Raw genomic sequence first — 15846 nt, 5'->3', positions numbered from 1 at the left:
TCTGTATTGAGAGTTTTCTGGCAGAACATTGCCATCTCGTTTTTAGCCAAGTACTAAATCATGGCAAAATCACCTGCATTTATAAAGTTGATTGTTTGTGTCATTAGTTAACTACATATTACAAAAACACATATACAATACAAATTTACCCAAGTATTCAGTGACTCGATAAAAGATTACCATTCATTTACAAATATACACATACTGTGATATTATGTAAAAAAAAATAATAAATAACTATACTGCATATGAGGTCCTCAACTAACTAGTTCAAGTTTGTTTTTATTATTATTAAACAAAACTATATAGTATTAGTTTACTTTTTATAGTAGTGGTGATCTATGGTCATGTGGCATTTAGAATAGTATATCTATAACTAAAGCAAACACCTCAAGTATAGTAATATACTGTTGACTCATGCGTGGTGGTGGGAACTATTTATTTACACCTGTGTTAGAGTTATCTGTGGTATTCAATTAAATTCAAACCTTTATTTAACCAGGTAAAGACATTGAGAACAAGTTCTCATTTAAAATGCCAACATGGCCAAAGAGGCAGCATAAATACAAAGACAACAATACCTAGACAGTTAGAAACATTACAGCAATACGAAATTAAAAATAAATAAATAAATGAAATAAAAACCTAATGACAGCATCTGCTCTGACAAGCACATGAAACAGGGAAAAGAGCTGCAAGCCTAGAAAAGAAAGCACCCTCTGAAATAAAACCAGGGAGTTTAAGCCTTGATTGTAACTCATTCCAATCATGAGCAGCTGCATATTGGAATGAGTTATACAGTTAGGGACAGTTAAACTAATCAAATTGCTGAATCGAAGGTTGTAAGAGGAGACCGATATAGTCAACAATTTGCTTAAATAGAGGGGTGATTTCCTGATTAGGGTTTTATAAATGAGTCTGTACCAATGACATAGCTGACGTGTTTGAAGTGAAGCCCAGCCAACCAAAGTGTAGAGATCACAGTGATGAGAGCGGTAGGGAGCACCAGTGACAAATCTTATTGCAGAATGATATAAAGCATCAAGCTTCCTAAGGGCAGCATTAGAAGCAGCTTTATAAATGACATCTCCATAATCTAAAATGGGTAGTACAGACATCTGTACCAGTGAGTAGTTAGCTGGCTATGTGAAGCATGATTTATTTCGGTAAAGAAAGCCAAGTCTAGCTTGAACTTTCGATTGTAGTTTAACGATATGTGGTTTAAAAGTAAGTGCACTGTCTAGCCATTTATAAACTTCTACTTGCTCAAGGTCAACCTTACAAAAGGTACTAATTCTGCAGCCTTGCTCAAGAACTGCAGGATTGGTAACATTTGCACGTCCCCTATTAAATAACACACATTTAGTTCTATCAACATTAAGCAATAGACGTAGATCACAAAAAGACTTTTGAATCTGATTGAAACTTGTTTGCAAGTTTGATAACACTGAAGATAGAGTAGGGCCAATTGACTTCGCAACATTGACTTGCACAGCATCACACAAGACAGCTCATTGTTCCAAGTCCTTTACTCAAAATGCTGCTTTTTAGAAATAGTATTTCCGTCCTTTAAAACTAATCCATAGCACAGATATTGTACATACATTGACACTGTCAAAAAAACACAGCAGGGTTCCGTTTGAAAGGACAGAACTTTGAAATGCTGATTCACCGTAACCGTTTCAGCACCACACCAGAGTGAACAGCTCCAAAGTTAGACTCTGTCGCTGCGCACTAAAGCTTTAACAATACAAATATGACAGTGAGTTTCGATAACCTTAAACTTAAGCAAGAGTTGCAGCAAAACAGCACCGCTTTTTAGGGTGTTGGTTGGTAGATGTAAATCCTTTCTGCCGTATTGTTATATCAACAAGTGCACTTCAGAAGTTTATATAAGTCGAACATCAATTCATATGATTCAGCCAAAAATATATACTGTCACCATGGTAACGTGTCCAGCAACATAATCTCTCTGTTCAAGTTTCCATTTTCCGTAGCAGTAAAATTTGTTTTAACAAAGTATTGCATGTTTACTTTGTAATAATGTCACCTAATAATGTTACCAGTATTGTATAATGCACACATACATTTACAGGAAACTAAAACAACTTATATTATACCGAATTTTACATAATATACACAATACACATTTAATATGATCACTGCAGTAACGTCTGCATATGTACCACGATAAAAACAAAGTAACATAAACATACAACCAAAAATGTTTTACTTTTCTCTAAACCAAGCGAAATAAAAACATTACATTGATACTTGTTAACAGGCAGAAATTACACCTACAATATCATAATAATGTTAATGTACAAAATCAGTGTGTGTTCATGCATTGCTTTTATTATCCATTCACATTTTAAATAAATAAAACATAATAAAATCGTTTTGATGTAAGGCATTGTATACATGAAACCAGTTACCCACCAAAAATATAGCAAAAGCCCAATGCATTTTTCATCCATATATTTTTTTTATATGTATTTGCTTGCATTTCACGTGCATTCCTACCTGTCTTCAGGTTGAACGAGATCCTGGCCTCGGCAAGGTAAGAGGTATCGCTCTTGGACCTTACTCTTCTGATGGGCCGGCGGTCTGCTTCGTCCTCCGGAGAAGCCGCCATTAAAGTATGAGCAGCGATCAGGGTCGACCGGCGAGCTGGGATGAGATACACAAGCACAACAAAACGGGGGGAAAATGATACAGGGGGTGAGAGAGAGAGAGAGAGAGAGAGAGAGAGAGAGAGAGAGAGAGAGAGAGAGAGAGAGAGAGAGAGAGAGAGAGAGAGAGAGAGAGAGAGAGTTACAAATGGCAGGAGCACAGCAATGGTATTTGTTATGCTTTTATAATATGCAATATTAATCTAATAAATCCATATCGATGTTCTTTTGGAAATCGTACAGTGTATGCATTATTAAGTGTGGCTTGCCTGATACTAAATTCCAAGCCTCATGTTGTTAATAGCCTTCTTCAATTTTAAAATAAATGTATACAAGTTCAATACAGTTCACCATGCCCCGTTTTACAAAATTAACAAATTTAACGAATTACATGATGTATTCCCATATTTAGGAGTGAAGATAGGTATCCCGTACATTTATACAGGTTGTATCCGACTGTTTTGAGCCACTCGTACAGTAGCCTAGTACTTCTGATAATATAAACGTATTGAAAACAGCCTGGAACACATTTGTAGATTAATCTGCTACCGAACCCCCCAACCACACCCCACACAAAGCTCAGTTTGCATTGCAAACACGTAACAACGGTCATTTTAAGTGAGAAAATAGAGGTCGCAATGCTTTTGCAATGCGAGTTTTTTTTTTTTTTTTTTTTTTTTTTGTCATCCATCAATTATACGTTTCGAATTTCAACAGGGACAGGTTAATTTATCCTACTCCCAACGCCCTTTGCGACTCCTGCTTATGACTGATTTAATTGAAACGACAATTGATTTTCAGGTTCATTAACAAGTCAGTTAGTCACATTTCAATTGTCTGGACTTCCATTTAACTGGAAAACAACGAGGCTGCGCACATGTAGTCGCAACAATTGGAAAAAAGAAAGGAAAAATACAATCTTAGCCATCCACGTTGAGCTTTTGCTTGATGATATTTTAGCACATAAAACTGTTATTTTCGGCAAAAGGTCCGGAGCCACTGCTCAATTTAAAATATGGAAGGATATAACCGAAAAAATAAGCGCAACCTCTTCCATAAAAAGGTCAAATAAAGAAGTCCAAAAAAGATTCTGGGACCCTAAAGTTGATGCACCCCCTAGTCTCTGTAAGTCGATTTGGATAACAGCGTCTGCTAAATGACTAAATAATAATAATAATAATAATAATAATAATAATAATAATAATAATAATAATAATAATAATAATAATAAAAGAGCGTGCCTATAGGAAAAAAGCGTTAATGTATGTCAATATCACAATGTATTCTCTGATGCAATATTAATATTCATATTCTTTACATGGAATATATGAATGTTTATGTATGTATGTGAAAAATCATAATAAAAAATGTTAAACATTAATATGCGTTTGTTACATATGTTTTCGAATGGTCATATGTTATTTATGTATTTAATATATTCGAAAATTAGCCAGCCTCCACTTATAAGCTCCTGTTCAAATTTTCTGAACAAGGCACTGTTCTCCACGATAAATGAGTCGTGGCATGAGCCAGGGTACTTGGCAACTACATCCGTGATAATACATTGAGCATCACATAAACCTTGCAGTTAAAGAATGATGATGTTTTCATTCCTTGAATCTGTGGATATTGCAACATGTGTGCAATCTGTTACACCTAGCACGTTTGGAAAGCCAGACAACTGATAATATTTGTGTTTGGTTCTATTTTGTTCCACATCCCCAACTGGAAATATACCCTTGCCCTACGGAAAAGTGCATCTGTGACATCAGTCAGTATCTTTGACATAGAAGACTTACAGATGCCTGATCTGTCCCCAGCTGTTGTCTGGATTATTATTATTATTATTATTATTATTATTATTATTATTATTATTATTATTATTATTATTATTATTTATTTATTTATTTATTTATTTATTTATTTATTTATTAGACGCCCTTATCCAGGGTGACTTACAAATGTTACAAGATATCACATGATTTTTACATACAATTACATTATTTTTTACACATTATGGAATGGTTTACTACACTGGCAAACAAAAGGTGTTCAAATTATAATAACCCAACTGAGGGCATTTTTAATATTCCTAAATGCCCGACAACTAAATAACAAATCTTAATCACCAGAGGTACCCATCCTCTGAATTGAAAGCATATTTCAGGTGGTCCCTGAGATAATTCCCAGATTCCAAGATGGCTCTTGAAAATTCTAATTTCAGCACTCCCAAAATGTTAACTGCTACACACACTCATCTAGCCATCTAAATTGAATGCCTTAAACATCATCCTAGTTAAGCATTGTTATACAACAATCGGACAATGCTCCCCATCATTTTCTATGGAACTTAGCCGTTCTCTTAATAATAAAGGAATGACAAATAAAGCAGAGCTCTGGGATGACACACATTAATGACACCTGTTGCCATGGACACTCCAGCTCTGCTCACAAAACTATTTCAGTGATGATCACTACAATGATTATTTTAGACAAACAAAAGTAAGTAAATATATGACAGGGTGAAGGTGTGTACAAGGGTTGAAGTGTGGCCTCGTGACAGATAGGGAGACTAACAAGACCAATCTCTGTACCCTAACCGGGATGGAGCTGACAATAGGTCTAAAGTCGGGTTGCGGTGGCCATCTTAATAAGGGCAGTGTGACAGGATGGCAAAGGGTTAGAGAGTCTCAGAGACAGTGGCTGCGGTTTTAAGTGCTGGGATGCGCTTTTATTAAACAAAAATAAATCAAAACACTGCTCACAGAGCCAAATAAAAAGGGTAAACAAAAACAAGTTGCAAACACAGACCCACAAAAGAAAATCCTTCACCCAAGTCTTCCACTATCACAGTGAGTTTTATTTTAAATATAGGAGCATTTGTCTCTCTCCATGTGGCAGCAAAAACCTCTCTCCTAATGGAGTTTCCAGCTTCCCTTTTATATCACGTGACTGTTCCCAATTATCACCAATTATCTCATTTGGACTCCTCACCTCCTTCCCCTTCTCTGTAGCTTGTGATGTGCAGGCATCCCCGGACGGTGACGTGCAGGCATCCCTTGGCGGTGACGTGCAGGCATCCCCGGGCGGTGACGTGCAGGCATCCCCGGGCGGTGACCTGCAGGCATCCCTTGGTGGTGACGTGCAGGCATCCCCGGGCGGTAACGTGCAGGCATCCCTGGGCGGTGACGTGCAGGCATCCCCGGGCGGTGACGTGCATGCATCCCCGGGCGGTGACGTGCAGGCATCCCCGGGCGGTGACGTGCAGGCATCCACGGGCGGTGATGTGCAGGCATCCACGGGCGGTGACGTGCAGGCATCCCCGGGCGGTGACGTGCAGGCATCCCCGGGCGGTGACGTGCAGGCATCCCCTGGCGGTGACGTGCAGGCATCCCCGGGCGGTGACGTGCAGGCATCCACGGGCGGTGACGTGCAGGCATCCCCGGGCGGTGACGTGCAGGCATCCCCGGGCGGTGACGTGCAGGCATCCCCTGGCGGTGACGTGCAGGCATCCACGGGCAGTGACGTGCAGGCATCCACGGGCGGTGACGTGCAGGCATCCACGGGCGGTGATGTGCAGGCATCCCCGGGCGGTGACGTGCAGGCACCCCCAAGCAATGGCGAACTGAATTCCCCAGGCGATGGCAAAGCAGAACAGGACAGGAGAGACTCTTCAGGAGACAGTGAAATGAAATCTTCCTCTGGTGGTGGAGGCAGTAGCAACAGGTAATCTCCCTCTGGCGGCAGTGGTGCTGGAACAGTTTTTATAGTGGGGGTGCTGAAAGCCATTGAACAAAACTGTAACCCCTGTATATGATGGAAGCAGGTGCACAGAGCACTTCAATCCAAAGGGTGCTGCCGCACCCCCAGCTCCCCTAGTTCCAGTGCCCCTGTCTGGCAGTGGAGGTGGGAGCAGCAGGTAGTCTCCCTCTGGTGGTGGAGGCGGGAGCAGCAGGTAGTCTCCTTCTGTCTCTGGAGACTGGTGCGGCTCTCCCTCGGTGACTGGATACCGGTGCGGTTCTCCCTCAGGCGGCTGTGAGTTGTATTTTTAATCTGTAACAAATGTCAATGTCAATGTAAAAAAACAAGTTAGAAAAATGCAACAGCTGTTTAAAGGGGTGATATCAAACACAAAAGCCCAAGTTAGGAGAAGCAATTAGGCCAATCTTGTCAAGCATCAAGCAAATAGGCACAATTGGAAAGGTGCTGGGGCCCAAGATTCACACAATTGTTGCTTCTAACTTGGTGCCTTTTTTGATCGCTTCACTCCACTTTATCGCTCCACTTGAAATGCTCTTTGTATGATTTGAAGTGACTGAGACACACACTCAAAAAATGAGACACAAACACACACTGAGACACACACACACTGAGGCACACACACACTGAGATACACAAACACTGAGACACACACACTGAGACACACACACACACTGAGGCACACACACACTGACACACACACACTCTGAGACACACTGAGACACACACACATAAACTGACATACACACACTGAGACACACATACACTGAGACACACACACACACTGAGAAACACACACACTGAGACACACACACACACACTGAGACACAAACACTCTGAGACACACACAGACACACTGAAACACACACACCGACACACACATACACTGAGAAACACACACACTACAACATACACAGTCTCATTGTGTGTGAGTGTGTCTCAGTGTGTGAGTGTGTGTCTCAGTCACTTCAAGTCATACAAAGAGCATTTCAAGTGGTTAGAACCACATGACGTTCGTGAAGCGCACACGACCTTAGCCCGCTGCGCCACTGCGTATTTTAAGTGGAGCGATAAAGTGGAGCGATAAAGTGGAGCGAAGCAATCAAAAAAAAGCACCAAGTTAGAAGCAAGAATTGTGTGAATGTTGGGCCCCAGCACCTTTCCAATTGTGCCTATTTGCTTGATGCTTGACAAGATTGGCCTAATTGCTTCTCCTAACTTGGACTTTTGTGTTTGATATCACCCCTTTAAATGGCTGTTGCATTTTTCTAACTTGTTTTTTTACATTGACAATGTTTTTGTTATAGATATCACTTCTTTTTTACTTCATCAAATAATGAATAAAGTGAGGGAAAGATATTTGAGAATGTGTATGGTAAATAGACAGACAGACATTACAAGAGAGTAATAAGTAGAGTAATATAAGAGATATGAGAAAAGATTTGAAAGTAAAATAATGGTAGAAGGGACTTTTGGACAGTATTGAAAGTGTAAACATTGTATTCTTATAGTTACATGAGTGGTGAAAACAATATGTCTATTTTGGTAGGTATTGATATATTGATATTTACGAAGGTACAAAACTACAATGTTATAAATGGTTAAAAAGGTACATATGCCTGTCCGTGCTAAAGGGTAGTATACTAACACATTTTAATGCTGGACAAAAACATTATTCTCCTTGATATAGTGGTGTTATGAACTTAGGCTAAGGCATTTGTAAAGCATTAGATCTCTTCATAAAAGGCCATATACATTTCGTTTGCATTTCTTGACCATGGTTTGACTTCAATAAGTGCATCATTTACATGCACCCATTTTCCAGTAGCACCCACAGCAAGAACAGACACATAGTGTCCTGAAGTAACATCCTGATCTTGGTGTATGATAAAGGAATCTAATTGGTAATTCCTGTTGTCCACAGTAATTGTGCTCTTCTGCACAGCAGTGAACTTAGCATCGTGTCACTTTGTAACGGTCCCGTCTGGTTTGGTTTCCCAAAGCATAAGTTGGACTGCAATCAGACTCCCTGCTATAAATGAGTTCTTCCAAACACATGGAATCTGTACCAGCAGGTACATGTAGAGGATAAATATGCACACGTCTCGGTTTGATGAGCAGTAGTTACATGTAGTACATAGAATGTCATGACTTATTGTGACTGAAACCATGCGAGATACCTCAGGACAAATTTCAAACAATTTGGTGAGAAACTCTGCAACATGTTGCTGCTCACCTCTATTGAAAGGTTCTCCTAAGAAGTGACAAATATCCACAGTAGTTAGAGACGCAGTGGATGGCAAGTGATCCTATTTGTGAACAAAGCTCCTGATAGCCTCTTGTTGACTGTGTTTTAATGAATCCTTCAGATGTTGCAAGTGAAGAAGGCACTGCAATGTTGCATTTGCATAGCATGAGGTGAAATTGGGGTTGCTCAAGCCTCTGAATGGATGTGTAAGTGCAATGTTCTCTTAGAAGACTGAGGCTTTTGCTGTTCCTGAACATTAATGATGGCTTGGTGAATGAAATGTGCATCTTTTACCTTGTGTCCCTTGTGCGTGTTAGTCTCCTTCAAGCTTTTCAACTTCAGACAATAAATCCCTCTGAGCTAATGGTACTCTTCAACTGCAGTTTGACATGCGTAGATGCAGGTGGGGTCAAAGTTGATAAGGTACCGCTTAAGGAAGTAACTGTGGAAAGTGCAACGAAACTTTGTCCATAGGAGAAAATGGAGTTACCACGATCCATCATAACTGTTTTTAGAGTCATCCCCTGACATTTGTGAATGGTGATTGCATGAGCACCAATGACTGGGAACTGCTCTCGGACAATGTTATGGTTTTGAGCATACTTGTGTTTTCCAGATAGTAGGAAATTGATGAGACCAGTGGCAATGTCAATGTTCTTGTGAATTTGCTTAATACAAATGCAAATGTCATACATTTACTACCAAACTAAATACAAATTTCAAATATGTGACAAATGCTAAATGGACTTCAAATACTTTCCCTTACAACAAATGTTAATGTATTAACATGAATTTGGCAGAGGCCTTTATCCAAGGTGACATACAAGGAAAGCAGCTGATATAATAACAACATAAACGCAGTAATCACGTAGTTCATAATAATTAACAGGTATGTACCAAAATGGGAAGCAAGTTACAAGTTCCCAATCTTGGTCCTGAGGACCCAGTGTTTGCTGATTTGTGTTCCATCTGAGCTTTAAATTACGAATTGAACCCTCAATTGAATGAATAAAATGTCCAATCAGAGAATTTGAATTATTTGTAGAAATGGCTGGCTGCACAGGCCTCAATTAACACTAAACTAGGACTACGTTATGTTAACTCAGGTAAGGTAGTCCTAGATTAGTGCTGATCAGGGTTTGTGAAAGCAATTTAATAATTGATTAATTGGAACACAAACAGCAGACACAGTGGGCCTGCAGGACCAGGTTTGTGAAAAACGGACATAAATGATGAGATATATGTATATATTTATATATGTGTGCATTGCACAATTATTCTTTTTACTTGTTTTGATTGTTATGTTTAATAAACATGAAGTTCTCAAAAGTGTCCTTTAGTTTGCATCTTTCAGGTTAATCAACTTTACCAGCAATACTGAAAAGTCTCTTTACTTTATTATGAGCATTATTATTGAAAAGTGTTTAAAATTGAAATATTTTTGAAGCTTTCCCATGATTTGAAATTCAAATGCAAATTCTTATATTTCAGAATATACAAATACCAAGTCAAATGCAAATAGTTCAGCAGATTGCATAAGAGCAAATAAGACACCCTTATCCAGGGCAACTTGCAATTGTCACAATTATATCACATTATGTTTACATACAATTACCAATTTATCCAGTTGTTTATACAGAATCTAGGAAAAATACCTTACTCAAGGGTACAACAGCAGTGTCCCTCACCCGGGATTGAACCCACAACCCTCCGGTCAAGAGTCCAGGTATAATGAGGTATATACACTGCTGTTTAGGAATAGAGCATTTTTATTTTTACTATACACACAGTCCATTTTCATACAAACGTTTCACACGTCTGTGGTTTTACAGACGAGGCTGAAGTTGGCTTCTGATTTGCCAGCTTCTTATTCGCTCAGCTTCTTATTTGCTGGTTTTTAGTGCATAAATGTATTTGTCTACGTTGAAGAAGTAGCCTTGAATTTAACTAGTTAAATCACTTTGGGCCACCGATTTCTCTGCTGGTACCTGACAAGTCGCAACCCCTCTGCAAGCCCCACTTGTATTTAGCCCGGCCCAACGTGGTTTACTGGGGAAGAACAGCGGGTAAATATGCCACATATGCCAATCGCTCAGCATCTTATTCGCTCTTTATGTATCTACTTTGAATAAATAGCCTTGCATTTAACGGGTTAAATCACGTTGGGCCGCTGATTTATCTGCAGATACCCATCGAGGGGCACCCCCTAAGCTACACCTGTGTTTAGCCTGGCCCAACGTGGTTTACTGGGGCAGAACAGCGAGTACACTTCCCACATATGCCAATCGCTCAGCTTCTTATTTGCTCTTTATGTATCTACGTTGCATAAGTAGCCTTGCATTTAATGGGTTAAATCACGTTGGGCTGCCGATTTCTCTGCCGGTACCTGACAAGGGGCAACCCCTCTGCAAGCCCCACTTTTAGTTACCCCGGCCCAACGTGGTTTAGTGGGGAAGAACAGCAGGTAAATATGCCACATATGCCAATTGCTCAGCTTCTTATTCGCTCTTTATGTATCTACGTTGAATACGTAGCTTTGCATTTAATCGGTTAAATCACGTTGGATCGCAGATTTCTCTGCAGGTACCCAGCGAGGGGCACCCCCTCTGCAAGCTACACCTGTATTTAGCCCGGCACAACGTGGTTTACTGGGGCAGAACAGTGGGTACACTTGCTACATATGCCAATCATGCAGCTTCTTATTCGCTCTTTATGTATCTATGTTGAATAAGTAGCCTTGCATTTAACGGGTTAAATCACGTTGTGCCACTGATTTCTCTGCAGGTACCCAGTGAGGGACACCCTCTCTGTAAGGGTGCCTCTCGCTGGGTACCTGCAGAGAAATCAGCGGTCAACGTGATTTGTGCAGAAAAGAACCTCATACCTACTTTAAAATATGGTGGTGGATCTTTGATGTTATGTGGCTATTACGCTTCCACTGGTCCTGGGGCCCTTGTTAAGGTCAACGGCATCATGAACTCTACCCGGTACCAGGACATTTTAGCCAAAAACCTGGTTGACTCTGCCAGGAGGCTGAAACTTGGCCGCAAGTGGATCTTCCAGCAAGACAATGACCCCAAGCACACATCAAAATCCACAAAGAAATGGTTAATTGACCACAAAATCAACATTTTGCAATGGCCATCTCAGTCTCCGGACTTGAACCCCATTGAAAACCTGTGGTTTCAATTGAAGAGGGCAGTCCATAAGCACAGACCGAAGGATATCAAGGATCTGGAAAGATTCTGTATGGAGGAATGGTCTAAGATCCCTCCCAATGTGTTCTCAAATCTCATTAAACATTATAGAAAATTGGCACCCTTGTTATCAGTACTTTGTGCACCCTCCCCATTATCCATGCAAGGGGAGGGTGCACAAAGTACTGATAACAAGGGTGCCAATAATTGTGAGACTTCATTTTTTTTGGAAATAGATTTATCATTTGAGAAATGAGTAATTTTGGTTGATTCCATTGAATCATTAATAAAGTCAAATATATTCCACATATTGTGCTAAGAAACAATAATAATAATAATAATAATAATATTGGAAAATTACAATATAGCTCTGTACTGGTATTTATTGTATAGTCTTTTTGCTCATCTTTATCAAGGGTGCCAATAATTTTGGAGGTGACTGTGTGTGTGTGTGTGTGTGTATATATATACAGTATATATATATATATATTGTGACAGGATGACAGAGGTTGAGACTCAGAGACAGTGTGAAAGTTCAAAAATAAAGCTTTTAATATACAAAAATACAAAATAAACCGACACGAGGGCCAAACAAAAAGGTTTCAAAACACAGACAATAAACACAAAACAAAACTTACAAAAATAAGGCTTCCAGGCTGGGCGTTGTCTTCACTGGATTCAAAAATGAACAAAAAACCAGCACACACAAAAAAAAACACTCTTGCTTCCTCTCCTTCTAGAACTCTCTCCCTACTGGGAGGCTGAGGCCTCCTTTTGTGCCAGGTGACTGGTGACTAATTGAATAATTAATTACTTGATTGCTCTCACCTGATGCAATCAACCTGGGCAGGGAGGATAATTTAACTCCATCCCTGCCAGTATTTCCACGGGCAGAGCCCTGCTCTGCCACACACCTCCCCCCACGTACAAATTACGCAGGCCGCAATCGGCCAAACTCCCCCCCCACCCCTTTGAACCCAAGCCCTCCCCCCAAGAGTCCCTTTATGTTCCTTGGGTGGGCTATTTCAGCGGGAGGTGGTGGGCGGGGTTGATGTCGGTTCCCCCAAACTTTCTTCAATAGCAGGGGCCCCGGACCTTCCAAGCACGCGAACGCTGGCAGGGAACCTGGACCCTCCAGCAGGAGCAGCGCTGGTGGCACCTCTGGTGGCGGAGGCAGGAACGACGGCCCGTCTCCCTCTGGTGGCGGTGGCGGGAACGGCGGCCCGTCTCCCTCTGGTGGCGGAGGCGGGAACGGCGGCCCATCTCCCTCTGGTGGCGGAGGCGGGAACAACAGCTCGTCTCCCTCTGGTGGACGAGGCAGGAACGGCAACCCCTCACGAACAGCATGCGGAGACGGCTGACCCTCAGGAACAGCAGGCGGAGACAGTGAACCCTCAGAAACAGCAGGCAGACCCTCTGGAACAGCAGGCGGAGACGGCGGCCACTCTGGCAACGGCAGTTCCAGCTCCTCCAATGGCAACAGTTCCAGACACTCCGGCATTGGCGGTGGTGGCTGTGGCCATTCTAGCGGCCTCTGAAGTCGGGCTGGCACCTCCTGCCATCGCAGTCAGATGCGCCTCCCCTGAGCTCCTCTCAGCAGCATGTGCAAGGGCTGCTGAGGGGCTTCAGCCTTCTCCCCTTCTGGCTCTTGGGTCCGTGGCTCCTCCCCTTCTGGCTCTCGTGTCCGTGTCTCCTCCCCTTCTGGCTCTCGGGTCCGTGGCTCCACCCCCTCTGGCTCTCGGGATGGCAGCTCCACCTCTTCTGGCTCTCGGGACGGCAGCTCCACCCCCTCTGGCTCTCAGGACGGCAGCTCCACCCCTCTGGCTCTCGGGACAGCAGCTCCACCCCCTCTGGCTCTCGGGACGGCAGCTCCACCCCCTCTGGCTCTCAGGACGGCAGCTCCACCCCTTCTGGCTCTCGGGACGGCAGCTCCACCCCCTCTGGCTCTCGGGACGGCAGCTCCACCCCCTCTGACTCTCGGGACGGCAGCTCCACCCCCTCTGGCTCTCGGGACGGCAGCTCCTTTTATGCCAGGTGACTGAATAATTAATTGTTTGATTGCTCTCACCTGATGCAATTAACCTGGGCAGGGAGGAGAATTTAACTCCATCCCTGCCAGTATTTCCAAGGGCAGAGCCCTGCTCTGCCACTATATATATATATATATATATATATATATATATATATATATATATATATATATATACAGACGTGCTCAAATTTGTTGGTACCCTTACAGCTCATTGAAATAATGCTTCATTCCTCCTGAAAAGTGATGAAATTAAAAGCTATTTTATCATGTATACTTGCATGCCTTTGGTATGTCATAGAATAAAGCAAAGAAGCTGTGATAAGAGATGAATTATTGCTTATTCTACAAAGATATTCTAAAATGGCCTGGACACATTTGTTGGTACCCCTTAGAAAAGATAATAAATAATTGGATTATAGTGATATTTCAAACGAATTAGTTTATTTAATTAGTATCACACATGTCACCAATGTTGTAATCAGTCATTCAGCCTATTTAAATGGAGAAAAGTAGTCACTGTGCTGTTTGGTATCATTGTGTGCACCACACTGAACGTGGACCAGAGAAAGCAAAGGAGAGAGTTGTCTGAGGAGATCAGAAAGAAAATAATAGACAAGCATGGTAAAGGTAAAGGCTACAAGACCATCTCCAAGCAGCTTGATGTTCCTGTGACAACAGTTGCAAATATTATTAAGAAGTTTAAGGTCCATGGAACTGTAGCCAACCTCCCTGGGTGCGGCCGCAAGAGGAAAATCGACCCCAGATTGAACAGAAGGATAGTGCAAATGGTAGAAAAAGAACCAAGGATAACTGCCAAAGAGATACAAGCTGAACTCCAAGGTGAAAGTACGTCAGTTTCTGATCGCACCATCCGTCACTTTTTGAGCGAAAGTGGGCTCCATGGAAGAAGACCCAGGAGGACTCCACTTTTGACAGAAAAACATAAAAAAGCCAGACTGGAATTTGCTAAAATGCATATTGACAAGCCACAATCCTTCTGGGAGAATGTCCTTTGGACAGATGACTACAAAATAGTCCATAATGTCGAAGTGAGGAAAAGAAATCTACATATTTTTCAAAATTATTTACAAATAAAAAACTGAAAAGTCTTGATTGCATAAGTATTCACCCCCTTTGCTGTGACATCCCTAAATAAGATCTGGTGCAACCAATTGCCTTCAGAAGTCACATAATTAGTTGAATGGAGTCCACCTGTGTGCAATTAAAGTGTCACATGATCTCAGGTTAAATACACCTGTTTCTGGAAGGCCCCATAGTTTGTTAGATAGCATATCTAAACAAACAGCATCATGAAGACCAAGGAGCTATCAAAGCAAGTCCAGGATAAAGTTCTGGAGAAGCACCAATCAGGGTTGGGTTATAAAAAAATATCCCAAACTTTGAACATCCCCCGGAGCACCGTTAAATCCATTATTAAAAAATGGAAAAAATATGGCACAACCGCGACTCTGCCTAGAGAGGGCTGTCCACCAAAACTCAGTGACCAGGTAAGGAGGGCATTAGTCAGAGAAGCAACCAAGAGGCCAATGGTAACTCTGAAGGAGCTGGAGAGATCCACAGCTGAGATGGGAGAAACCGTCCATGGGACAACTATAACCTGGACGCTCCACAAAGCTGGGCTTTATGGAAGAGTGGCGAGAAGAAAGCCATTACTGAAAAAAACCCATATCAAATCCTGTTTGGATTTTGCCAAAAGGCATGTGGGAGACACAGCAAACATGTGGAAAAAGGTTCTCTGGTCTGATGAGACCAAAATTGAACTTTTTGGCCTTAGCGCAAAACGCTATGTGTGGCGCAAAGCCAACACTGCTCATCACCCTGAGAACACCATCCCCACGGTGAAGCATGGTGGTGGCAGCATCATGTTATGGGGATGCTTTTCATCAGCAGGGACTGGGAAACTGGTCAGGATTGAGG

General features: G+C 41.9%; 1 protein-coding gene across 2 annotated transcripts in view; it reads right to left on the bottom strand.

Annotated features, from left to right (window-relative positions):
* The window catches only part of LOC117400272 (phosphatase and actin regulator 1), a 266155-nt gene extending 263480 nt beyond the window's left edge, over positions 1–2675 (bottom strand). The window contains exon 1 of one of the 2 annotated variants that reach the window (XM_059022608.1): positions 2524–2675. In XM_059022608.1, the coding sequence (XP_058878591.1) occupies positions 2524–2635 (112 nt within the window). In that variant the 5' untranslated portion in view covers positions 2636–2675. The remainder of the gene's footprint in view (positions 1–2523) is intronic. The other variant, XM_033999946.3, reaches the window with a different exon arrangement.
* Between the last annotated feature and the right edge of the window lie 13171 nt (positions 2676–15846).

The sequence above is a fragment of the Acipenser ruthenus genome, chromosome 4 (assembly GCF_902713425.1).
Source record: "Acipenser ruthenus chromosome 4, fAciRut3.2 maternal haplotype, whole genome shotgun sequence".
Taxonomy (NCBI): domain Eukaryota; kingdom Metazoa; phylum Chordata; class Actinopteri; order Acipenseriformes; family Acipenseridae; genus Acipenser; species Acipenser ruthenus.
Note: the sequence above shows the minus strand (reverse complement) of the source record. Positions and strands in the feature narration are given on the sequence as shown.